At 46.4% G+C, this 25,066-nt stretch overlaps 1 protein-coding gene across 1 annotated transcript; it reads right to left on the reverse strand.

Moving 5' to 3' along the window:
- Window positions 1-25,066, reverse strand: SLC13A3 (solute carrier family 13 member 3). Its single transcript, XM_041478732.1, has 13 exons — window positions 24,956-25,066; window positions 15,142-15,407; window positions 14,647-14,810; window positions 10,145-10,211; window positions 9,231-9,416; window positions 8,235-8,360; window positions 5,905-6,000; window positions 4,082-4,186; window positions 2,993-3,090; window positions 1,694-1,806; window positions 1,248-1,409; window positions 767-904; window positions 1-193 (listed from the first exon to the last, which is right to left on the reverse strand). Exons 1-13 carry the CDS (start codon window positions 25,064-25,066, stop codon window positions 8-10), a joined length of 1,818 nt encoding a protein of 605 aa, XP_041334666.1. The 3' UTR covers window positions 1-7.

The following is a 25,066-nucleotide window of genomic DNA, read 5'->3' on the forward strand; positions in this document are numbered from 1 at the left end:
GCTTTGTTCATATTTTATTTAGTGCACTTAAAGTGACATTTTCTACAGCTGTCACAAGTGAGGTGGCATTTTCTGCATGGATGTTGGCCCATGCAGGGAAGGTCCCCAGCTGGAAGATGCTCTTGGCCCATGTGTTCATAGCCAAGCTAAGAAGCAGAACTCCCATTAGATTCATGAGCAACCCAGTTCTTGCCTACAAAAGAAATACAAAGACAGCTGTTGAGTTTAGACTGGACATCTACAGCATGTGAAGCACGAAGCTATTTGAATGCAAACATTATAAAAATGGAAGGTTTAATTGCTGTTAATATTAGCAACATTTAAAGCAGGCTTAAAGCCACAAAGGCCATTCTGCAGCTGCTTACCAAGCTTTGATCCATCAAAAACATTAACATCTGTTTAGCCTCAGGAATGTGAGCAGGAACTGGGACTAAGCCTAATTTTACTCATAAGCTTTGTTTCACTGAGCTGGGGAAATCTTCCTGCATCCAGAAACCTATGAAAGTTGAGCTGTTGACACTAGAGAAACAGGACAAGGGGCTGGGGGATTCAAGACCACTTTTGTCACAATTTGGAACCATGGTGGCTCCAAATTTCAACTTCATGCAAGCTCCTTCCATCCTTTGCCTTCAAACACTGTTGAGAACAGTATCATACGTCTGTCTTCTCATTTTACTGCATATTGAGTACTAACAATACAGAAAACTCCCTTCTTTAAGGTGAAGACTGATTGTTTTCATCATTTTATGTATCTAAAGGAACTTACCATATCCTTGACCATCAAATGTCCAGAGGAAAATGCAATTGAGTTGGGAGGTGTTGAGACTGGCAACATGAATGCATAGGAGCATCCTATAGTTCCTGGTATCATTAAATAGAGGGGATTCACTTTCAGACGAATGGCCTGGAAAACCAGAAAGGAACAGAAATTGGACCTTTGGGATTTGAGCTGCCAACAGATGAACCAAAGGATGCAAATAGCCAGTGTGCTGTGCCCAGCCCTATCCCACACTCTGTAATAAATAATCACATCTCTCATAACAAAGTCTGAAGGATTATTATCCTTCAGTGCCCACATTATGCTGCTGGACTTGTTGCTCCCAAGGGTTTCAAAGAGCCTGAAGCCCAAGAGCAGGAAAATTCCCCAGTGCCTGTCCCAGCACAGACCCAACACAAACCCACCCACCCAAGGGACATGGCAAGGAGGGGGCAGAGGAGGAGCTGCTCTTGCCATGGGATGACCTTACCAGCTCTGCCAAGACAGGCAGAAAGATGATAATAGTGGCAGTGTTGCTGGCAAACTCTGTGAACAAGGCAATGACAACCGTGATGAGGATGACAGCCACGGGAGGTGGCACACCCTCCAAGGGATGCAGACGGCCTCCTATCCACACAGACAAGCCAGACTCCTGCAGAAGGGAGAGAAAAACAGGAGTCATCCCTCTGCATCCCTGCAGGGGAACTGGTCCTCTCCTAGAACTTGTCCTCAGGGTGTCTCACAGCAAGCTTGCAAGGAGTTGTAGATATCTGCTGTCTATTGTTGTCACTTGGAGGTGACAAATATGTCCTTGGAGTGTGATGACTCCATTGATACAAGTTTTCCAAAGCCAAACGGGAACACCAAGTGACCCCCTGATAAGATCCAGCCCTGCTGGGCAGGATGATGCCACATGGCATCTGCTGTGGGCCTCACCTCACAGCCCTTGGCCATGGCAAAGCCTCCTCCAAGCAGCAGGATGATGTTCCAGGGCACGGTCTCCTGGGCCTTCCTCCAAGTCAGCAAGGGCTGGGTCTCTGTGTTTGGTGCTGGACAAAGAGGAAAGGCCTGTGTCAAACACCCACCCCAAGAGCAGCATCAGCCCTGGCCTGACTGAATGATGCCATGGGTCTGACAGCAGTGCTGAAGCACTGACCATGAGCTGCTGATAAAATACACACACGGAGTGTCTTGAGTTAGCCAACTAAAGGAGCATTTAACTTAACTTTAAAATAAAACCAAAAGCATTCTAGCAATAAAGTTTTCTGTGAGGCTTTCTTGATTTAATATTTAATATTGGGTTAATTTTCTCTCTGTAACAGACATAAACATTGTCTTCAACAGATGGGGGTCCATGGAAGGAGGAAATATTCTGCCATTTGAATTAAAGTTATTAATTTTCCATTTATCATTCAACATCCAGTGAGTTTTACAGCAGAGAGCTCATTGCCCTTAAAAGCTATTTCTTAATACGTGATAAAGTGAGCTCTGTTGCATGGAAGGATGCACTAAAGGAACTGAAATTTTCTGTTGAAAAAGGGCACATATTTTATCCACAGGAGGCCTGATTAAACATCTTCCTGTGTATGGACAACACAACAAATGTGCATAACTCAGAGCAGCTGCTATTTTGTTCCCACAGACCCCAGGCGATTCTCCATCATCCACAAAAGGCCTTCAGCTACTTCTCCCCATTCAGATCATCTCTTTTTCCAAGAAGAATTAAAATTTGTATTTCATTGCTCCTCGAGAGTACTGACCCAAGACTTCAAAACCTGCTGGAGAGTTTGAGCTCTAGGAGTTCAAATTATTCTAGAACTTGAGGAAGAGCACCTATATCTGAGAATGGACAACTAGCCCAGCTCTGCCCTCTCAGAGGTCCATGAAGGACAGGAGCTGTTGGGAAGTCAGACACCAAACCTCTGTTCCACCACCAGGTGTGATGTGGTAAATGAACACCCATTTCAAGTCACTTCATCCCACCATGGCACCAACCCTGACAGCTGCACGAGCAACGGAGTCACTCCTGCCATCAGCAGCAGGGCAGCAACTGCTAAGCCTTGTTGGTACTTCAGATTTTTTTTAAAAAGCCTCTTTACAATCAAATGACACCTTTGAGCCATCCTGCTCCACTCTGCAGCTCCAAGGAGGGATAGCATTGCTCCTTGCCCCGTGCCTGCCCTGCCAGGACACAGGCAAGCACAGAGTCCCTGCCTAGAGGGGTCTCCTACTCACCTTTCAAGTCAAACCACCACCTGAAGGAAGGTTTTTGTGAAGGGAAGAAGAACAGTATAATCACAATGGTGATTCCTGTAACTGCATCTGAGATAAACCTGTCCAAAAGAAGCAGAAACACTTGTAAGAAGCAGAAGCCTGTAGAATTAGAAAGTTTATGAGAACAGGGATTTACCAAAGAAGATTACAAGTTTCCATCAGGTTTGAACAATGCTTGTTGTTCAGAGTTCTTTTCTTTTTTAATTCCCTGTCGAGCTAATTTTCTACCATGGGCTGTGAACTCCCATAAAACCTGCCCTTCAAAAGTAAAAACCAAGATCTAATCCCCTCCACACTGATGTTCTGGTTTTCTGATTGCAGAGTTATAAGGACAGGTTTCCTGAGCCTGTTGCAGGGAGGAAGAGAGACAGAGCCCAAACATCTCATTTATATGAGCTCTTTGCAAGATGCTCAAACTCTTGGGTGAAAGGCAGGCTCCATCCAGTAAAAACCTTAAGCGTGTGTTAGATTTAAGGAGTTATTAACTGATGAGGAAAAGGTCCATAACTACTTTGTTATATTAAGGAAACATTTATCAAACTAGGATTTTATTTGAAGAAACCCACCAAACTATGAAGGTCTCTTCTTTTAAGAAATAACAACACACTCTCTGAGCTCTAGCATCCCCTAACTGCTGTATCTATTAATCTTCACAAGGTATGGTTGTCACAGCGGACACAAACTGGCAAACAGACAGGACAGCACTCAGAATCAGCTCCTGCTGATATCTCTTCAGTCTTCAGACCACTGGTGAAATCAGTGGATTGCCTAAAGAACTCAGTATTTTACTGTAAATATACCTATAAACAGCATTCCCAACATTAAATCCTAGGGATGGCCTCAAACAGACACATCACAACTTCCCACTGCTTCATGCACCTCCTCTAGGAGACAGAAAATGTAAAGTTGGCTGTGCTACTTGCTGCTCAGTTAATTTACTCAAGGAAATCTGAGTAATAGTGTTAAGCAACACAATCAGAAACTCAGGAATGTCAATGACTTGGAAATGTTACTGCAAAATGGCAGAGTGGAAGGAAAATAAAGTCTTACCCTGGTGCAAACAAGCTTGCCCAGCCTGGAATGAATTTGGGATCCCTGGAGAACAGCATGATTGCAAACATGCAGAAAAAGAAGAAAATTGCCTGTTCTGCAAACCTGAAATGAAAAGAAATGAGGTCAAAATGCTGATGTGCTGAAGGGGTGGATCCAAGCTAGGACAAGTGTCCAGCTCCTGCTGCAGCACCTTGGCTGAGAAGTGAGGCTGATTTTCTAAAATCAGCTACAGTGACACATTGGGACAGATTGTAAATCTGTTTGCAAATATTGGTGTTTGCCAGTAACAGCCTCTCATTAAGGAGGCATTAAGGAGAGGCAAGATGGAGACCAGGAATGTCCCAACAGCGGGATGCAGGGCTGACCCTCTGGGTGGGGCAGAGGAAGGGCCAAGCAGCTCCTCATGGTCACTCCTCTGACCATGTCCCTCCAGGACCTCAGCCAGGGATGGTGGCACTGCAGCTCAAGCCATACAAAAGGATGATTGAGATTCAAATCATACAGGAGACAACAGGAACAAATTCCTCCAAGGTCAAAATCTAAACACTGTCCCTTAGACACATGACAAACAGCAGGGTAAAAGGCAATAGCATTCACTAAGTATCTAGTGGAGTTAAGGTTTAACCAAGGTTTAAGATGATGCCTCAAAATTCTATTTAAAATCTCTCTGAGCACAGGCAAGGGCACACAAGCCCTTGGGAAGAGGCTGCTTGAGCTGATTTTTAGTTATGGGACTGCTAATCAAATTGGTAGAGCTCAGCTTAATGGACCTTCCCACTCCTAGATCTCAAAGTGGGACTTTGATTCTTTCAGAGACATTTTGCAGGCTGCTGGATAATGTACTGAATGGAACAAATAAACCAATTTCTTTCATTTACAGCACAGGCACAGAGAGCTGTCTTTGAAGAACCACTCCATGTTCTACACAACAGAAATAATTACAATGTCGATAGCATGACACAAACATCACTGGATATTCACAGCATTGCCCTGGGTATGAAAATACTATTTTACAGATGGGGAAACACAGACCATTTAAGGAAAAATCCTACAGTTTCAACACTCTTCAGTAATCTTGGCTGCCCAGAATGTCAGTGGATGGTTGGACATATTCAGGGTTGGATTTCTGGAGATACTCAGCTTTTCCTGCTTCCCCCTTTTTCTTGGCATTTCTCAGAAGTCTAAACCTCATGTTTTTCTTTCTGCTGGTGCTTTACTCCAAAATCCCCATCCCCAGTTTGTACCAGCTTTTACTTTCCTCACTTGACTAGCATAGTTGAGGGAATTATTCAGAAGAAATAATTTGTTCCATGGCATGGATCTGACTTCTTCCTGTATACTTTCTCTGAGCTTTAAGATCTCTTAAAGTATATCCATAATCCATATGATTCATATCCATAATATGATTCATCAGCCTTCTCAGCAAATGCCTGCTGCTTTGCAGGACAGGTATGCACAAACCCTTGAAATCCAGCCTGTGTTGGTCAGCACCTAGCTCACACAGAACTGAGTTTGTTCCTGGAGTAGAAAAATCATAAAGAGTAATTAAACAACCCAGCATGAATTCCCTCTGTACCAGGAATGTTGTTCTTCAGAAGATTTGAGTGCAAGCTGCTATTTGCAATTATTCATGCTAGCAAAGGTGAGGAGGCTGGAGCATGCAAAAAGCAAAGTTCAGCAGGTTACAAACAGACTGAGGAGAAATATAGATGTAATTTTCTTTAAAAAGCTCCATTCCCCACAGTCCTCCACTCTTAAAACAGGATATTTCCAAACCCACTTAATTTCTTTCTCACTTCTGTCCCAGCTTTACAACTCACTTTGTTGGACCCAGTTTCTGATAGTCCTCCTTTATCACCTCCTTGGCTCGGGCTTCTGCATCCACTCTTATATTTGACTTTTTTGTTTTCCAGCCCCTGCCAAGAAAAACAATTATGTTTTTACATGCATTTTTACATGCCTCTGGCCTAAGTGACACATAGGAAATAATGCATTTTCTCTGCAGCACATGCAGGACTCAGTGTCCTTCTCCAGGACTGGCAGCTCAGTTTGTGTTATCTTCAGATTGTGAAGACTAACAATGAAAATCTCTGCTGAGATAAAGGTAATAAATCTTTATTTTATATGTTCTTTTTCTCTGCATTCATACAAATGAGACCCTGCAGAGGTGAGGAAGTTTCCTCTCATTTATATTCTGAATGTTTCCTCCAGCATGGGCTGTGATTGCCAAATGAAAGTCCCAACATTGCAGGATTTCCTTGTCTTCCTTCCAAGCAAGTTACCTACTTGGACAGAACGACTAGGAATAGGGTGACACAGAAAATTAATCTGTCCCTTCATTTTTCAAGTCACTTGTAATTTCCTGGGTGATCCCAGGATGCTGCTGAGGATCAACAAAAAATGTGAGGAATTTCTAAGTGGCCGGGAATGTTAATGTGCTCCTGGCTAAGCCTCTTAGCCTGGCTGCACTGACTGCTCACAGTTTGCTCCTTTGGAGCATGTGCATACAAATGATATATTCATATCTTGCACTTCGTCTCCCATCACATCCCATGACACTGAACCTGGTTTCTAACACTGTGACCTTGATTAAAGCTACGACCCCAAATTTCTGTGTCAGACGCACCTGCTCATCCCCGTGGTCCCTGCCCTTCCTTAATTCATTTATTGTTTCAAAGGGTGGCTGGATGTTCTACAGAGATGAATGGTTGATCATTCAGAAGCTCCTGCATTTCAAGTTCCTGGCCCATTAATTTCTTGGGTTTTGGGAGTGTTATTAGCAGCAGCCTCATCTCAGCCAGCCCACTCCTCAGCCTTTTAATGCCTTTTGGATTCAAGCAAAGCCCAAGTGTCCACCTGCCCGTGCCCTGCTGCAGGACCTGCCCACAGAGAAATCCAGCCACTATCCCCAGGCACTTAGAGCCCAAGCAAGGCTCCTGTGGAGCCCTGGCTGCACTTGAGGAGCTTTGCAGTGTCTCCTCCACCACGGGGGAATTCTGGCATCCGTGCTGGCCCAGCTATCCCAATGGAGCTGAGCCCTGTGCCGGGGGATGTGCCAAAGCAAACACAGAGCATCACGTCCCCGAGCTCCACAGCAGCTCTGCCTTTCACCGGGGCTCTGGCCTCTTCCCTCACCTGAGGGGCTGGGGATGGGCCATGCCCAGCCCTCGCCAGGGACACGGGAATTCAGCTCTGCACAAGCCCTGGCACACGGTGAGAGCAGCACAGCTCTGGGCAGTGGAGCCAGCCAAGCATCACACAGCACACAGAGCCTCCTGAGAAACCCCACCAGCAAGTCAAGGACAAGCCTTTGGCATTTTCTGGATTAAAACTTTCCCATTGATCTTTTTTTCCCTATGTCTGAGACAATGTAAATATTTGGACACCTGTTCTTCTCTTTCCCCTCTCCCCACATTTGCATTTTAAAGTCAAAACAATTAAAGGCTTTTCTAAATATCACAAATTCTGTATGGTCCCTGGAGGAAGTAAGACTCTGACTTGGTTACCATCACTTGTGAGAGTGTGGAGGGGGAAAAAGGTCTCCACATGAGCAGCAGAGCAGTGCTGCAATCGCTTTAGGTTGTGCACACTGAGGGGTTGCATGTGTCCAGCAAAGATTTACCGGAAAAACATGTTATTCTCAGTTACAGATTAACACCTTGTTGTAAAATTAAGCCCTCTTGTGAAGTAATCTGTTCCAAACCCAGGTTTTTGACCCAAGAAGAAATCCTGTCTCTTTCATGGGGAACAAAGATTTTTATAATGGAGTTCAAAGCTAGATCCTGCTTTTTCCTCTGTGATTAAAAATCTGCCATTTACCCTCCACAGGCCAAAGTCAGGCAGTAAAACAACCTTTAAAATTATACATTTAACTGAATGAATATAATACATACTCTGTACATGTATTTCAGTTGGATAAAGTATATGTAACTATGACATATCTTTTAAACCTTCTTATTTTATATCAGTTTTTTTTAATTAGATCACTTGTTATGGGATGGGCCTGCTAGAGTTAGTTGCAAATTCCCCCACTTTCCAGGAGATGATCCTGGGTGATATCAGCAGATTTAGGATGAAAAGCATGATGAACACATATTTCATAATGCTAATATAACCAGACTACATATATGTATAGTGAATATCAACATACCTCAGGTTAATTCCTCCATACAGGATGGAGATCCATAGCCATCCCATGAGAAGAAAAATCAGCATTAAAGGAAATGCAAACATAAACCAAGAACCAAAGTTCACCACATCACATTCTGGAAAATAACTAAGCAAACGGGAAAAATCAAGTTAATGCAAGATGGGAAAGCAACCCTTCCATCCATGGGTAAACAAGCATCTGAAATCAGCAGTGAAATATCCCACAAACCTGCCCCTGTGCATTTAGAAACTGTCCCTGTGAGTTATCTGGACATAAGGAAATGTGAGGAGCGTTGTGTTGGGACAACTCTCAGGACACTCTGCCACCCCATCTCACCCAGCCCAGCTGTGCAAGCCTGCAAGGAAAGTTCTGGAAATCTCTCTCCAGCTGGACAATGCCTTCATGCAAAGATACTCCTGAACACCCAGGGTTAAATCCTGCTACAGAAACTGCTGGACAGTCTGGACATGAACCTGGCAGGGATGCTGCAGGGCCCAGGACAGGCTGTATATGCTCCTTGTAGAGGTCAGCAAAAGTAACAAAAACCTGTGGGCACCTGGGCTGGCACAAATCTCTGCTCCCATGCACACAGGAGGAATCTTTTATGACTAAGAAGTAGTGGGTTCATTATTTTTCTTTCTCCCGTACTGCAGTAGCTATAATTGCTCACAAAGCACTACACAGTCTATTTCATCAAAAGACTTACCAGGTTAATGGTAGGTGTGGAGTCAAGTCCCATTAAACTCAATGGGATTAAAAGCACCAGTGAAGTGAGGCACACATGCTCCAGCTTGGCTGACAGCCTGCCTGGCTAGGCTGGAAACCTGCTTATTAAGTCTAAAGCTGGTGCACTCCCTGCTTTCATTTCCCAAAACATTCTGGAAGAGAATGAATTTTCCAAACCAGCACTCAGCACAGAAAGGAATTTCCTGCAGGGATGAAGAACGTGTCTCTATCCTTCAGGATTTACAAGGATCCCAGGACAGCCTCCCATACCTCTTCAGCTGTCCCAGAAGGATGAGGTTTGGTGCAGTTCCTGTCAGCGTTGCTGTACCTCCGATGCTGGCTGCATATGGGATTGAGATGAGGAAACCTTTCCATATGTTGGTTTTGTATTCCTCCTCCTTCTTTAAGTCTGAGAGAGCATCACTGGAAAGCTCCTTCTCCTCCGCCAGATCTTTGCTTTAAAATAGTCCAAAAGAGAATCCGGTGAAAGCCCTGGTTTAAATACAGTGCAACCACTTCAGAGCCTTGACAGAAGGAAAATTCCCAGTTTTTAGAAATCCAAGCTACCAGTGTGCTCAAGGACACCTTAGCAGCCCAGTGCTGCAGAGGGGTCTGCTCCTGAAGTGCCACACGGGACTGTCAGCCTTGCAGAGGACAGAGCACCCTCAGAGCCATCCACAGGAGCTGAGGGTGCCTGTGCCTTGCCCAGCCCCTCAGCAGCTTGTAACACTGAGCATAAAGTCCACAGGACTGCCAAAAGGAAAAATAACTAAAATTGGATAGATTTGAGGAAAGAAACATCTGGTTTTGAGTTCCTGAAAAGATGCTTCCTCCCCATCCTTGTTATCAAAGCAGGACCATCGCCAGTGTGCAAATCCTGGGGGGTTTTACATCATGGGCTTCACACATTTGATGTTCCTGAGAAAACCAAGGCACAAATCCCCAGCAGGAGACACCCCTAGCTGTGATTTCAGAGTGGATGAAAAAAACTTCTGTAATGATTTGGACATGCAGAGGGATGCTGGACACACAGAGAAGGGTTTCTATCATCAGGCTGCTAGCGACTGGGATGTTCGGTATAATCAAAACATTGCAATGATTGAATTTCAAATTCCTAACACTTGGTCTAGCTCCGGGGATAATTCTCTCTCAACTCTCTAATACAAACTTTATAGTTAACTTACTCCTCAGTACTTGCCAGAAACTGCATCTCAGTTGGTACAGTGTAAAGTTTATTCTGCTGTAAAGATGCTGAAAAAGAAAGATGAGGACTTTAAAACAGTTCAAAGCATCTAGAAAATTTTCCTTGAACCAAACAGAGGGACAGAGGAAACAACTACCATCTTAGAGGAGGGGCTGTGCAAATGAAGGGTGAGCTCACACCAAGGGGATGGGGTCAGCAGCTCACACCTGGCAGGGATGAAGGAGCCCTCCTCCTCCTCCACTGCTCCAGCCCCACCACAGCACCCAGCTTCTCCTCCAACACCCAGACACTTGGTCCCTTTACAGCTTCTGCCACAGGCTGGCCTTTGGGATCTTCTAACACAGCCCAGACTTCCAGGGCATCCCTTTCCAAGTCATGGGTTTGGGGTGGGTTTTCTTGGGGGAGGATTAATTGTAATTATTCTTAGGAAGGAACACTGTTGGGCTTTGTTCCCCAAGGCACAGCAGGAGCACTTCCTGTCACTGAGCTTCATTCCCATGGGCTGAGAATTTCACACCCTGCAGACATCTAGTGCAGCCACCACAAGGCTGTAATTCCTTCTTTAAAGACCAGAGTGAGACACATTTGGGGATTTGGTTTTGTACCGGGTCCTCCAAAAGCCACCCTGACAGCAAGGACCATTCCAAGCCCATTATCCTCTCCACAAATGCCAGACCCTGCAGGCTGAGCAGCCAGTCCCAGTACACTGGGAGCTGCACACCACCTGAGCACACCAACCCAAGGGAGAACTCAGAAATCAAAAAATGGAAATGCAATACAATCGCTCTCTGTTTCCACACCTGACATTAAGGCTTTTGGCATTTGTGGTCATGGCTTGACCTCCTGAGGCTGGGAGATGTGCTAAAACCTCATTTTCCACATTCCTCACAGGACTGGAGCACTTGTGAGTTTTACCCACCTTCAGCCCAGGTGGCCCTTGCCCGCCCCTGCTGGCTCTGCTGCCTTTCCTTGTCCTCTCTGCGTGGTTTTGGGTGCAGAGCTTTGTGTGCCTGCACTTCCCAGCGCTCTGCAGACAGCTACAGACAGAGCCCAATTCCTGGTACTGCCACCCCAGCAATCCCCAAATTTCCTTGCACCCCTTCTTAGCCCAAAACCCAATCCTCTTCCACCCAATATGACCTAGAGATCAAAAGCATGGAGAGGAGCCAGTGGTCAAAGTCTCTGGACTCACTCCCGCGTGCACCAAAGGCACCGTGCTCGTTCCAGCTCAGTGAACCAAGGATTTTTGCAATGTCATGTTTTACACATGGCTAATTTACTGAATTGGAGTTAATTGGCTTGGACACACACATGCTGAGCTATCATCCCAACTTTGCCACCATGAAGGGATGTAATTAGAAGGATGAACATTAACCCATGGCTGACTGTTGGTCCCTCGGTGGATTTAGCCCAAACGCTTTTACACTTCTGTCCCACTGAAGCCCAGTCCTGGTCTGCAAAAACATTTCATTCTACCTCAACATTTTTAAATCTTTTTTCCCCAGCTAAGCTCAGACTACAAGCCCATCTGAGCAGGACCATCTGTGAGTTAGTTTTCAAGGAAGGATTGCAAAGGTAGCCATGCAAAGGAAAGTCAGGCATACTGCAGAGATTTTTCCATTAAATTTATAAAAAAGGAATTGAAAATTATTACAGGTCCATAAGTCAGAAAAGGGCAAAGGTAACAGAGTTTGGACTCAGCTGTACACACCTCTCACAGAGCAGTATGAAAATTCTGTGGCCACTTCACCCAAATACCTCATATGCCTTAGAGGCAGAAATGCTTTTCCTAGATAATTTTTGCTTTCATGACATTTTTAAACGTTTCTAAAACATTGAGAAGACCTGAAAAGAACTATTTCCACCCACTGAGGGATTCAGGCAGCAGTGCTGTGGCCACACCCTGCCAGCACTGTCTGGGATTAGGCTGTCAAACCAGGCAGCACTGTCCAAAAATGCACATTTCCCATCTACCCCTTTAGAGACATAATTTCCAAATCCGTGACTCAGTTACACCTCAAGCACTGAATGCAGTTTATCTTGAATTTGCAGAATATTCTCTATGAAGGAAAAAAATATTGGAAATATTTTCTTGTGATTTTTGCCTGGAGATATTTAAGGCGCTCAGAGAAATAAAACATTGCCAATGAGGAGTTAGTGGGCAGGAGCAGGAAAGAGGTCAGGCTCGCTGGCACAGCAGATTCCAGCTTGTCACACAATTATTGCTGGAGATGTCAGACAGAACTGCAGGGATCACCTCCCAAAGGAAAGTTCTAGAAGCTGAAAAATGTCTGTTGGTGTTAAATTTATACCCCTGCTTTGATCCACCAGAACCAGCTGGGACTTCAGCCACCCAACCTCACTACCTGCTCTCCTGCATCAGAAGCCAAGCATGTGAAAATGAGCAAATTATTACACCCACTTTTAGCTGTCAATGACACAAGAATGTAAGTATTTGCTGATCTATAACATGCTGCCCACATGGCTGAGAGTGGACATAAATGATTGAAAGCTTGAGATTCTCTCATCAGGAAAAAAGTGCCACCAACTGATCAGAGGTCACTTAATTTCAAGCACCATGTGTGGAAGCAAAGTCCTACACAAAACTGGTTTCATGCACTGGCTGAGATTTTTTTGCTGTAAGTCAAATACATTGAAATATCACATATTCTTTATTATATTTTAAATTGTTATTTTTAACCACCCAATTTTTTTTTTTTTTTGCCTCATGGACTCTACCACGGTGCTATAAAACCAAGTCAATTGGCAGATGGATCTTATCACATGCCATTGTACAAGTTTTTTCCACATACACCTCCCTTCACAAATGAATCTGTCTTTTTTGGAGCACAGGTCACAATTCAGATAAATTATAAACATTTAATAAACTATGAAATGAGTATACCTTTTTCTCATCTCCACTTCTAAGTGTAACATCAGATTCATCACTTTTTCAAGGACCTCAGCTTTGTTCATCCATTCAGAAAGATTACAGAAAAGGATGAGTCTACCTTGGGACACTAAAGTTCAAATAAAAAGTCTACATAAAAATGCAGATTTTGATGCATGAAATGTACATTTTACAGGTGCTTCCTCCTTTGCCTGTATCATAAATAACTTTTAAAAGCCTTTATCTCAAAAAATAAAAAAAAACCACACCAAAAAAAACCATAATCACACCATCACATGATATTTGCAAAGCATCACTTTATTCATTCTTCTGCCTGCATGCCTCTCCCTTGCTTTTTCTGGTTTTTCTTACCACTGCAAGTGTGAGTCAAGGATGTTAATTCTGTGCTTAACAGTGTCTAGGACATGTGGGGAATTTTCCTTTTATGTGTTCCCAAACTCCACTGTATTTACAGCCACAACTAGACACTCAAATTCAGAGACTGGGGACGAAAAGGTTAAAAGCAGACTGACAAAACACAGAACAGGAAACTATAGCAAGGAAATCAGTGAGTTTGATTTTAATAGAGTAGTCAAAAATTCATAAAGAAAACATGATAAAGCAACCTGGAGTGCAAATATCTCATGATTGCTAAACATCAATGATGAATGATTAACTGTATCTTTATTAGATGTGCACATGTTTGAGCCTTCTTCTGGGGACTCCTTTATCCACCTGAGGACTCAGTGGGAACTAAGAAGCCATTGCTTTTAAATCACAGAGGCAGAGGAATTACTAATTAGTGCAAGAAGAAGCAGAAGAAGAAGAAACTGTGAGTACTGCTCCAGCTATCAGCAACAGCTGCAAAGGGGATGTCAGGATGTCATTTCTGGATCTCTGTTTCTCATCACTGTCTGCCAGAAGCCCAAAGTTCTGGTGAATGGCTTGTGAAGAGAGGGCTGGAGAAAGGCCTTACCTGGCCACACACCCTGACCTATCCTCAACCTGCTCAGGAACAACACCAAACAGCAACAGGGAGATGGAAAAAATCACAAAGCACTTTATAGACAGAGATTTAACCTGCCAGCCTTCCCCTGAGTCCTTGCTTTCTCCTCCAGTTCCATGGGTGAAGACACAGGAAAAGCAGAGAACACACGTGTCCCAAGTGCACGACAGCTCTGGGTGCCACAGGCAGGGACCCCAGCATCACCTGCCCTATCCACAGCCCTCCCTGGCTCCAGCTATCCCCACAGCATCCCTACAAATCCCACCACCACTGTGCCACAGAGCTGGACTTTAACCTGTGCCAGCAGCAGGTTTATGGAGCAGGTTGGCTGGGCATCACCTCTTTGGTTTTCCAGGCCAGTCATTGTCTCCTGCATGACATGAGGAAAGGGCAGATAAAAGGGAGTTTTCTGCCAGTATTCTTCCACCATGGGGATAAAGTGTGCAGTAAAGTGGGACCAGCCCTGAGATCAAGCTGCAAGCTAGTGAACACGGCATTTGTGCCAGTGAAGTCAATAAAATGGGGCAGATTTGGGAGCAGCAGGGCAGACCTCAGCTGGCTTATACTACTGCCCTGTCTCAATTACCTTGGTTTTCTTCATTTTCCCTGTTCATATCCTTAGATGTGTCTTTCTCCCCAAAGAGGCTTTTTAAAATTGCATTTGCAATTGGAAGCATCATAGCAGTGGAGGCAGTATTACTTAGCCACATGGACAGGAAAGACGTTGTCAACATCATCCCTAAGATCAGTCTGCAAGAGAGAAAAAAGGAAAAGCTGAATTTCTTCAGTTTGGCAAGTTCTCTGACACATTAGTAGGAAAAGCTCATGTGCAGAGATACCAAAACCAATACCAAAAAGGATTTCTATAACCCTCCTGAAACTGGATGGAGCACAAGTATGGGGCTGAACCCAACGATTCTCCCTGTGCTGCACTGGCCCGGGGCAAACAGCTGAACAAACACAATAAACTGGAGAAATGGGGGTGTGGACAGCCCCCACTATTGCAGCAGCACAGCAGAGCCTCTTCCCAAGCACCTGCAGCTCACATTCCCCAGGGAGAACCCCCTGCTCCCATAGTCACCTGGCTGGCTGGACTCCCACCAACATGAGCACCCGGAGAGCAATCCTGCGGTGTAAATTCCACTCCTCTATGGCCGAGGCCATGATTAAACCACTGAGGAACAGGAAATTGGTGTCTAAAAAGTACTGTGGGCAAACTTTGTTAGATGGGAGGATCCCCAGGAAGGGAAAGAGGACGATGGGCAGCAGAGCTGTCACAGCCAAGGGCAGAGCCTCGGTGCACCAGTACAGGGCCATCAGCAGGATCACATAGAGACATCTTCCTTCCTGCAAAAGGAGGAGAGAAAAAGTGAGATGTGGCATTACAGAGGCATCTTATCACTTGGAGATACTCAGAGAAGCAAAATGTTCCAGTTACTCCCTTAAGGATACAGTACTTCTCCCAAATCATTTCCACCAAGCACATCTTCCCCCCTACACTGTGTAAGGGGTTCAGGACTGATCTGAGATCACAGCAAAACCAAAATCCTCCCTGACTGCCTGATCTTCCCACATGCTGCAGGCTCATAGGCATCAACCGAGGAACCTTTGGAGACCAAGAATTGTCCCACAATATTGAATTAGGGCTGGCATTGCTGCTGACATGCTCAGGTGTCTGACCCATTTAATGTTTGTGCTTTCTTTCCAACTTCCACAGACCATGCTCTGCACAGCTAGGCAAAAACAGCCTTGGGAGATGTATGTTCCCCACATTTGCAATAGGCAGCGCTCAGAAAGGTTTCCTTTCTTGGATCAGTCTCCAAGTGATTTATGAGAACCCATTCCATGGCAACTGATCCCAGCCCCTACGGAAATCAGTAAATCAAGCACCCCGGTGTCACAGCACTTCCTGCGGGCAGGCATCACCCAGCATCACCCCAGCCTTGGCCAAGGCTGGCAGAAACCCAGTGCCCCCGGGCCACAGCATGAATTCACCCATCCACCCAGGAGGCACAAACTAGACCAAAGCCATCTGTCACCACAGCCACGGCCAAAACAATGAGCGATGGAAGGAAGCGGCCAGGACGGGAGAGCCCAGCGCAGAGCCGAGCTCGGCCACAGCAGGGCTGAACAGGGATATTGTCAGCAAGCACAGGCAGAGTGCCCACAGCGCTATAAATAACTGCTGAGCATCACTTGGAAGCCACGGAACTATTTATTTTATCACTTTTTCAGCTTGTTGAGCAGGTTGAATTGTGACTCAAAGGCACCTCTGTCCCTCTGCTGGGACCTCCCTCCCCTGGGCTGCTGAGGGGGATGATGGCTCTGCTCCCTGCCAAGGCTGGGAACAGCGAGGGCTGGCGACTCTGGGCAGCTCCATTTTGGGGATAATGTGATCTCAGCCCCATCATTTAAGGATTCAGCCAGGCACCAGAGCAGGTACAGCACAGCCACACCTGCCTGTTCAGCTACAATTTGCTGCAGGCCTGGGCTGAATGAAGTAAAAACCAACATGGATTTATATGTTCACTACATCTGCAAGTGAGGGTTTGAAAAGTGGACAAAATTATAGAAATCTTTTTAGAATCATTTTATAGAATGATTTTCTTTTAGCACCCAGGCTTTGCATTGACAAGGGGTCCTGCTAGCAAGGCCCCAGCACTTCAGTGAATGTGGAAACAGGAACACAGCAGAACTGAGTGTAACTGATTTTTTTTATACATTAATTGTAGCAGCATCAATGCCTCACATAAAGTGCCCAAGATCTGGATTTAAAGATCACTTTCAGACCTAATTTTAGATGCCAGTAAAATGACCTATGAGAGTGTGTGAAGCAAAACCCTCAGGCTCAGCTCAGCCCTGGCAGCTCTCATGTGCTCCTGTGCTTCATTTCCCCTAAAGCAGCAGGACCAGAGCAGCAAACCTGGCAGTGACCAAAATAAAGAATCACATTTTAAAGTGTTTGCCACTAGATTAATGATTCAATTCCTGTGCCAACTCATAATTCCTCTTTACTATGATTCTTTTTATATGCCAAAGAAATAGCTTTGCTCTCATTAAGCTCTTTTCCATTTGATTTCCAAAGGCACCATGGATAATTTTTTTCTCCCACTGGCAAAATATTCTTCAGTTTCCCACAAGGAAAGTTGCACCAAACTCAACTTCAAAGTAAAGACACTTTTGCTCTTAGAGGAGTAGAGCAACTGAAAATATTCAACAATGATACAAGAGCATATCACTGAAGCCTTTAATTGACTTTATAAAATAGATGATGTACAATTTAGAAAACTAATTATAAGTAATGGATATTTATTCTCCAGTGTATGGAAAATGTTCTGGAAAACACTGCAATGAGACAGAGCATCAATCTAATAACTCCTCTTCACTGCAAGATCAAAAGCCAAGGCGTAAAAATGAAAGAGGGCAGAAAGAACTGCTATGTGAAAGGCTTCCCTGAATTTTTGAAACCTATATGGATCAACAGGGAACCACTCGAAGAAAGCAGTAGTGCTGTTTATCCAATTTATTCTACCCTAAAAGAACACAAATTGCAGCTATATTGGAAAGGTTTTTGAGACAGGACCACCATTGAACAAAAAAGGAACAAGACCGATCCACAATAACTTCAACTTCAACCATGCATTCCCCAGAATGAAAAAAAAAGTCATCAATAAAATGGAATCATATGAAATGAAGGCTTTTTGATTACAAGATATTTTGTAAATATTAATCAATTATGTCCCCAGTGTTTGTTATATTTGGTTAGTACACAAGCAATAAAAGCTAACAAATGTTAGGACAATGGTCCTTTAGGGATTTGGCCAAGGGTGCCCCTGGACAGGCTGAGCTGAACTCGCTGCTCTGTGTGGCACCATCACCTCCACATGATCTTTATCCTCCCATCCCTTGGCTGCATCCCTGTCAAGACTCCTACTTCTTGTATCTCCCTGCAGCTTTGTATTTATATTTTTCAACAGAATTCTATCAAAGTTCATGGTGGCACATATGAACTTTAAAATGGATCTTGTGATCAGGTTAATTTTGTAGCCATTTAATGATTTCCAGGAAAGCACTTGTGGCTCTGGACTGCGGCAGCTCTTCCTCCTGTTGCTCAAGAGCCTTGGGATCGACCTCTGCCCCTGCAGACACAGATCCTGTCTTTGCTGCTCTCAAAGCACTGGGGATTTTCCACCCTGGGGGACCTGCTGAGCTGTGGCAGAGGAGCCAAGCCACGAGGTTGTCTCCTGTGGGCAGGAGCCCTGGCTGTCCCTGGAAGGGCAGATGAGGTGCCCAGGGAAGGAGGCTCTGGCAGGGAATGTGGGTCAGGTGAGGCGGGCTGGCTCACCCCGGCAGAGCACCGAGACACGGGCACAGCCACCAGCCCCCACTGCCAGCCTGGAAGGGACACCAGGACCTTCAGCTGGACCTTGTTCCCATCAGAGCCAGGGCCCACAGCTTCCCCACCCGGCAGACTCGGTGCTCAAAGCAGCCCTGCCTTGGCACTGCCAAACTTTGGGTTTTCTCCATCAACCCCTGAATGCTGCAGGGTCATCACAGCCCATCAGCCACATGGACTCTCCCACACCCTCTAACCAACTAAAAGAGGGCTCCTCCAGGACCTTGATACCAATACCAAGAGAGATTTTGGCTGAATTGGAGCTTCTCAAGCCCTTTTATCCCTCTGCTATCACAAAGAAACATTCTACCTGTGATGTACAGAACCCCTTGGAGCAGAAAACAAGCACTGAGTGATCTCATGGCACAGCTGTAACTGTGCTGCCAGCCCCACTGTGCCCACTGCCTGCTCTCCAGCAGGATGGGTCTGTGAATCTGATTTCTACTAACCCAGCTCCTGCAAGCATTATGTAATCTGGACTCAGCCCAAGCCCTGTTTACCAGCCTCCCTGCCAGTGGAGTCGTTTTGCTCCCTCTGGCTATTTGCAGAGTGGCTAGAAAGGGCCAGTAACACAGGGCCACAAAGCTGCAAGAGCTTCAGGGAATCTATTTTCCTCTGCTAAAATGACATAAATCTTATTAAACACTTTTATTTAAACTTCTTGAGGTATTTCATAGCTGGCAAAAAAAAAATCTCCTTTAAAATGAGACAGCTGAAGCTCAGATAAGGTGGGCAAATTGAGTGTGTGGCAAAAAGTCACCAACTCAACAAAGAGCAGCCTGGTAGACTCTTCACTGCTGCTGTCAACTTTCACACATCCCATACACACAAATACCACATTAACCACCTTGGCTGTGGGTAGCCAGTCATGCAGCTGTGTTGAGCTAATTACATATTATGACCTCCTGCATTTTATTTTTTTTTAATGCTTCCCAAGGGAGGCTACAGATCAGCCTGGCAGGTGGTCAGCATCCCTGGTGATCTCCATCTGTACTGGGGCTTGTAGAAATACACCCACTTTATTGGTACACAACAAACTCTTCAGGCAGCTCTTGAAAAACTATTGTATGGAAGTTGTCTGAACTTATAGATTTTAAAGCAGCCAGGGTTAGATGTAAGAAATTTTAAATTTCTGTTTAGTTACTGTCACAGTAAAAATATTTATTATCAGTCAATTTCTTATGCTGTAGGATTGCACTATCAGAATTTTGCTCAGTATAGAACAAAAATGCTTCACTGAGTGTGGCTTTTTCTGCACTGTCCATCTGGCAACACTACATTTGTGTTCATCACCCTCAACACCCTGCCCAGGGATTTCTTCCATATCTCTTTTCATAGAACCACAGAAAAAAAGTAGTTAGGAAAAGACTTTACAATCATAGAGTCATCCATTGCAGACACAGGCAGGAATCAGGCAGACATATTTTATATGCAGTCGTGTTTTCCAATTAATATTAACTCCTGTCAATAAAGACTTCCCTTTCCCCCAACCCAACATTGCTGCTTTCACATCCTCCCAGTGCCAGCTTGCTCTTCGCCAGGCTGGCCCTCTCTCTGGACCGAAGCTCACAGAGGATGTGGTAAAATGTAGTCACTGTACTTTCAGTTATCCCCCTCTTTCCCCACTAAAATCCTTGCTTTCATCTTTAAACTGACCATTGCTTCCAGGTTTGTGAAACTGGCCTTCCCAAATCACCTCACACAAACACTGCAGAGATGGACTTTGTGCATGAAATGTAAAACCAGGCTGTAATCACTTATTTCTCTGCCAGGCTGCTCTCTAGACTGTTCCCTGCCTGTCCATGCTCCTGCTCTGCTCTCCAGCCAGGATCCAGCACCCCTCCAGAGTGCAGGACAACCCACTCCCATCCCCTTTGTCTACATTAGCATCACCCCTCTGCCCACAAAAACACCCCTCATGCTCTTTGCTTTCCAGTGCAAGCAGTGTCATTTTTATTCCAGAAGATCTTAAAGTCTCCTGTACTAACCAGGAGGACCCATCACATCCAAGTTAATTTTAAATTGCTCTATGGCCACTGAGGAAGTCAAGTCTGTTTTCTGAAGGCACTGGGCCCTATTTGCCTGCTCAGAGCTCCTTTTAGCAGATTTGGCTGCCTCAGCTGTTACCAAGCCAAGAGGCTGTAGACATTGAGTTCATTAGAAGCTGTTGGAACAAGCTCTTTGCACAGCTCATTAAAAGTGCCCCCATGCCCCTTCCAGCAGAACAGTTCCTCCAGCCCCTCCTGCCCTGCCCCAGCTCTTTGCAATCATTCACAGCCCCCTGAGCAGGGGGGTCACAGGCACTTCCACTCACGGGACAAATATTCAGCCATTTCAGCAGCACCCAGAGCGAGAGGTGACACACAGACCCCTGTGCAGAGAACTGGCTCCTGGGAAGTGGCTCCACACAGAGCATTTCCTTCTGCTGCCTGATGGGATGGACACAAAGCGCTGTTCCAGACACAGCCTGGGCAGCACACCCTGAGGTCTCAGCAAACACACCCACAAAGCAGAAATTTCATTTCACTATTTAGCAGAAAGAAGGCTGCAGACAAAACCATTTACACCAGCCTCCCTCTACACAACCACCACCTACAGAGGCCATCAATTAAAAACAAGGGCAATTAACATAACAGCAGCAGTGCCAGCCCTGTCACCATCCCTCTGTGAAGGGACTCACATAGGGATCTGGAGAAAAACCACTGCAGAGTGACAGCTGGCAAGAGCTCTAATCACAGCTTGAAAATGTGGATGCTGGAGTCCATCACCAGTGAGCAAGAGCAGACCTGATGGATTCTCTTTTGTGTTTCCAGGGGGATGTCACTTAAGTGTAGGTTTCCCTGGAAAACCCACTGCACCCACATCACAGGGTATGACTCAGAAAGGACATACTAATCCAAGGAGCCACAGCCACAGTGTTCTATCAGCTGTAAGTCATGAGTTCCTGGTCTCTAGATCCAGTGAAATGTTGCCCTTGAAACCAAAGCTGAGGTGGCTTCTTATGGTGGCAATCCCTTGGGAGATTAAAATTTCTGAGCATCCCAGTAGGGAGCATGTAAATGGTGACATGATGTGAGAGCAGATTTTTAACATCGACAGAGCAGGAAATGACTGCAGAGGTGCCTGTAAGACACGTTCTCACAGGGGAAGGCTCACCCTGAGACCAGCAGAGGCTGACCTCACTGCTTCTCCTCTCCCACCAGTTTCTGTTGCACCCTGCCAGGCAGCATTCCGACATCCCAGCAGGAGCACAGGGCTCTCCAGCCCGTCCAACACCCCCCCGCTCCAGATGCACAAGCACTCGGCAGCATCACGGCTGTCACAGTGACTGCACACCACGCAGGACTCCTCCTGCCCCAGCCTGCTGTCCCTGGATGCCCTGCCTGGGACAGCTCCCAGTAACTCCAGAGCAGCCCAGTCAGTTGAGTTCTTGCTGGACACCTGCAGCAGCTCTCACGACCCGGCTGCCCAGGAGAGCGCGAGCTGGGCTGGAGTCCGGCGGCAGGACAGACCGCCTGAGCAGCGAGGGCATGCAGCCTGTGCCATCACGTGCCAGGACAGCTTCCACACTCTGCCACCCCTGATCCCCTGCCTGCTGACCCCTGTCCTGCTCCTCCCCATGGCTGTTCTCACAGGGTGGTTAAAAGCGTAACCTGCCCCTTCCTCTCCCACAGCCCCTCGCGGCCCGGGCTGCGGACAGGGGGTCAGGCAAGCTCCAGACGTCAGAACTTAATCCCCTGTTGGTGCAACAGCAAGTTTCTTTTCTTGTTGAACAAGTGAGAGAGTTTAGTGTTGAAACCCTGGATGAATCATTGACCCCTGAACATGAGCAGATACAACTGCGTACAGGAGTTAACAGCTACAGGTTCCCCCTATGCCAAACCTTGGGAGAACCTGGGGAAGCTGCAGTTTGGATTTGCTTGAAATGTTCACTCATGTGAGCATCCAGGTTTTGACAGGCACCAGCCAGTGCCACTGCTACCACCTGTGATGTTTTAAAATCCATGGGGAATGAAGAACAGACCCCCAAGGCGAGCAGCAGAGCAGCCAGCTCTGCCAGGGTCTCCTTCCATTACCACAGCTGTATCCTTGCTTTGCTGTCCACTCAGCTGCAAACATTTCCGCTTTCCCAACACCATTTTTTCTTCAATAAAACAGCACTGGTCAGACCACCCTGTCCATGAGGTCCTCCATGGACTGCACCCTGGAGTGGACTAACATCTCACTGGGGAGCTGAGCGGGAGCGAGCAGCACCATTACACCACAGAGACATTTTTTAGCTCTGTACACATACAGGAATCCCTTTCCTGAACATCCAAATCCTTGTACTGCCTGTGTGACACTACACACTTCAGCACACAGAGCATCTAGATCAAGGCCCTTCCCACAGACTGGGTTCATCTGAGATTTCTTCTCACTATTAACCCCTGCACAAAACAGACATGAGCTTGCACTCAGCATACAGTGCAGCTCCTCCCTCTCTAATCCTATCTCACAATTTTACCAAGTGCCAAAGTCAAACAAGATGCTATTAAATACACTTGAAGTCATTTGTTCAGCTATTGAAAATTAATGTAGAAATGTAACTATTCACTTATGAATCCGCAAGGGAATTTAGTACCTGGTGTGCAATGTGTTTTCTGCTCCTTGAGGACATTCAACACAGTCCTATTCATAACTCAGCCAATAATATAAAACAGAGAAAAAAGTGACATTAAATCCAAATAAGTGTCTCTTTTCATATATGGTGCCACTAAAGAAAGCAATGGTCAATCTATATTTTTTAATTTAACAGGTGCATTTTGTACCTCAAAGGAGAAGGTTTCACCTGACAAGCACTGAACAGGCAGAACTAAGTGCCAGCTTCGTGTCCTTACAGCACCTAAACTATTCTATATTCACTACATAGTGATCATTACTTATTTTCTGATGTAAAAAAAGTCATTCTCAAATGGATCTGAGTCAGAACATGAGGGTGAAATCCGGCTCACGCTGAAGTCAACGGTGCAAAATTCCACAGTGTCTTCACTGCCCTGTGGACTTCCACCCAAGGCTCAGAGGTTCCTGGTGCACAAGAGCTGTGCAAAAAAATCCTCCAGTCCCCAAAGTCTTGCCGCAGATTGCTTTATGTGCAGCTCATCCATCACATGCTAAAGCACAAACCTTAAGAGGAGACCAGTTTCCACATTTACAAAACACCATTTATCTTTCTCGCAAAGCTTTTTCAGACACAGCACCGAAGGTCCCCTGAGAGTCACCCAGAGCGGGGCAGGCACTCCCAGCCCTGCAGCACAACCAGCAGCACAGCCCTGCAGCCCCCTGTCCCACCGTCACTCCCATCGCTAAGGGGATGTGCCAGCGATGCCAGGCAGGCTCCCAGCACCGGGCACTTACCTTCCACCCCAGCTCTGCAAAGCCCCGCCCTGGGTGATGCTGGTCTTGCCTCAGTTTCCCCAAATGCCATTTGGGCACTACTGGTAAAAACTACAGGGCGCTTGGGTACCAGCAAGAGGCACTGATCACTGCCACTGAGCTTGAGTGATACGATCCTCCCACCTCCCAATGTCCACATAAGAAACATTAAAGAGAATTCATGTTACCTATCCCTTCTTCCCCCCATAAGCCCGACATGACCGCAGGACGCCCCCTCCATTCGCACTTGCCCGGGATGGCTGTGGGCATTAACTGATTTGTTACTATTTGTGAAAAATTACATATCTGCTGTTAAGAAGAGGGAGGGGAATGGAGGAGGTGGATCCAGACCAGGAGCAGAGTCCTTTCAGATGGGAGCACAGTCCTGTCTCTCTTGCTGATTGTGCCACCACTTTCTGATTCCTTGTTCCCTGTGTGCCAGTGATTCATGGTTTATATAAGGTGGATGAGGGTTTCTCACATCTGCTTTTTAAACCAATGTATTTGACTCCAGCTTCCTTGATGATCTAGGAAATTGTCTCAAGGAGGAGTAACTCTCCAGAGAGCTGATTAATTCTGAAATGGAGAGGCTTTTCTGTCATATATGGATGGCACTCAGAGTATGCACCTGAAGTACTAAGGGTGTCACTTTGCTTTCCCATTTTTCCCCCCACCACTCAGCTTTGCTTAGCCTTCACTTGCAAGAATCCAGGCGGTGCAAAAAAGCAGCTCCCTTGGCTTTGATCTCTCGCTCATCTTGTTGCAGAAGGGTGAGGAGCTGCGCAGCCCACCCTGCTCCACGGTCCAGCCCGGGCAGGCAGCAGGGTGCCCCTCTCCCGAGGCGAGCACTGCTGCTGCTGCGGCAAGCGGTGGCACGGAGCAGCCAGGCTGTGTCCCCGCTCCGTGTCCCGCCGCTCCCGGGGTGGAACGCCGCTCCATTCACCCTGAGCTCCCGGCGCAGCGTCCCCGGGGCGCTCTCCTGCCCCGTGCCCCACTCGCTGCCCCGCAGTCTGTCGCTGCCCGTGCCCCTCGCCCCGCAGCGGGGGTCCCCAGCCCGCAGTGCCCACCCGGGGTCCCCTGGCGGTACCTTGGGGGGGAGGCTGAGCAGGATGGGCACCAGCGCCAGCGGCGCGCACAGCAGCACCACGAACCTCCGCACGCTCCACGCCTTCTTCACCAGCGCCCCCAGCGCCGCCAT

This window comes from Pyrgilauda ruficollis, unplaced genomic scaffold, assembly GCF_017590135.1.
Source record: "Pyrgilauda ruficollis isolate IOZ18807 unplaced genomic scaffold, ASM1759013v1 scaffold46, whole genome shotgun sequence".
NCBI lineage: Eukaryota > Metazoa > Chordata > Aves > Passeriformes > Passeridae > Pyrgilauda > Pyrgilauda ruficollis.

Coding starts and splice junctions, on each gene's coding strand:
- SLC13A3 (XM_041478732.1), bottom strand. CDS start 25,066: ATGGCGGCGCTGGGGGCGCTGGTGAAGAAGGCGTGGAGCGTGCGGAGG. Junction 10,212..14,646: donor GGAAAATGAAGAAAACCAAG/GTAATTGAGACA, acceptor TTTCTTTTTCAG/CATCTTTACAGCAGAATAAA. Junction 194..766: donor ATTTGATGGTCAAGGATATG/GTAAGTTCCTTT, acceptor TTTCTTTTGTAG/GCAAGAACTGGGTTGCTCAT.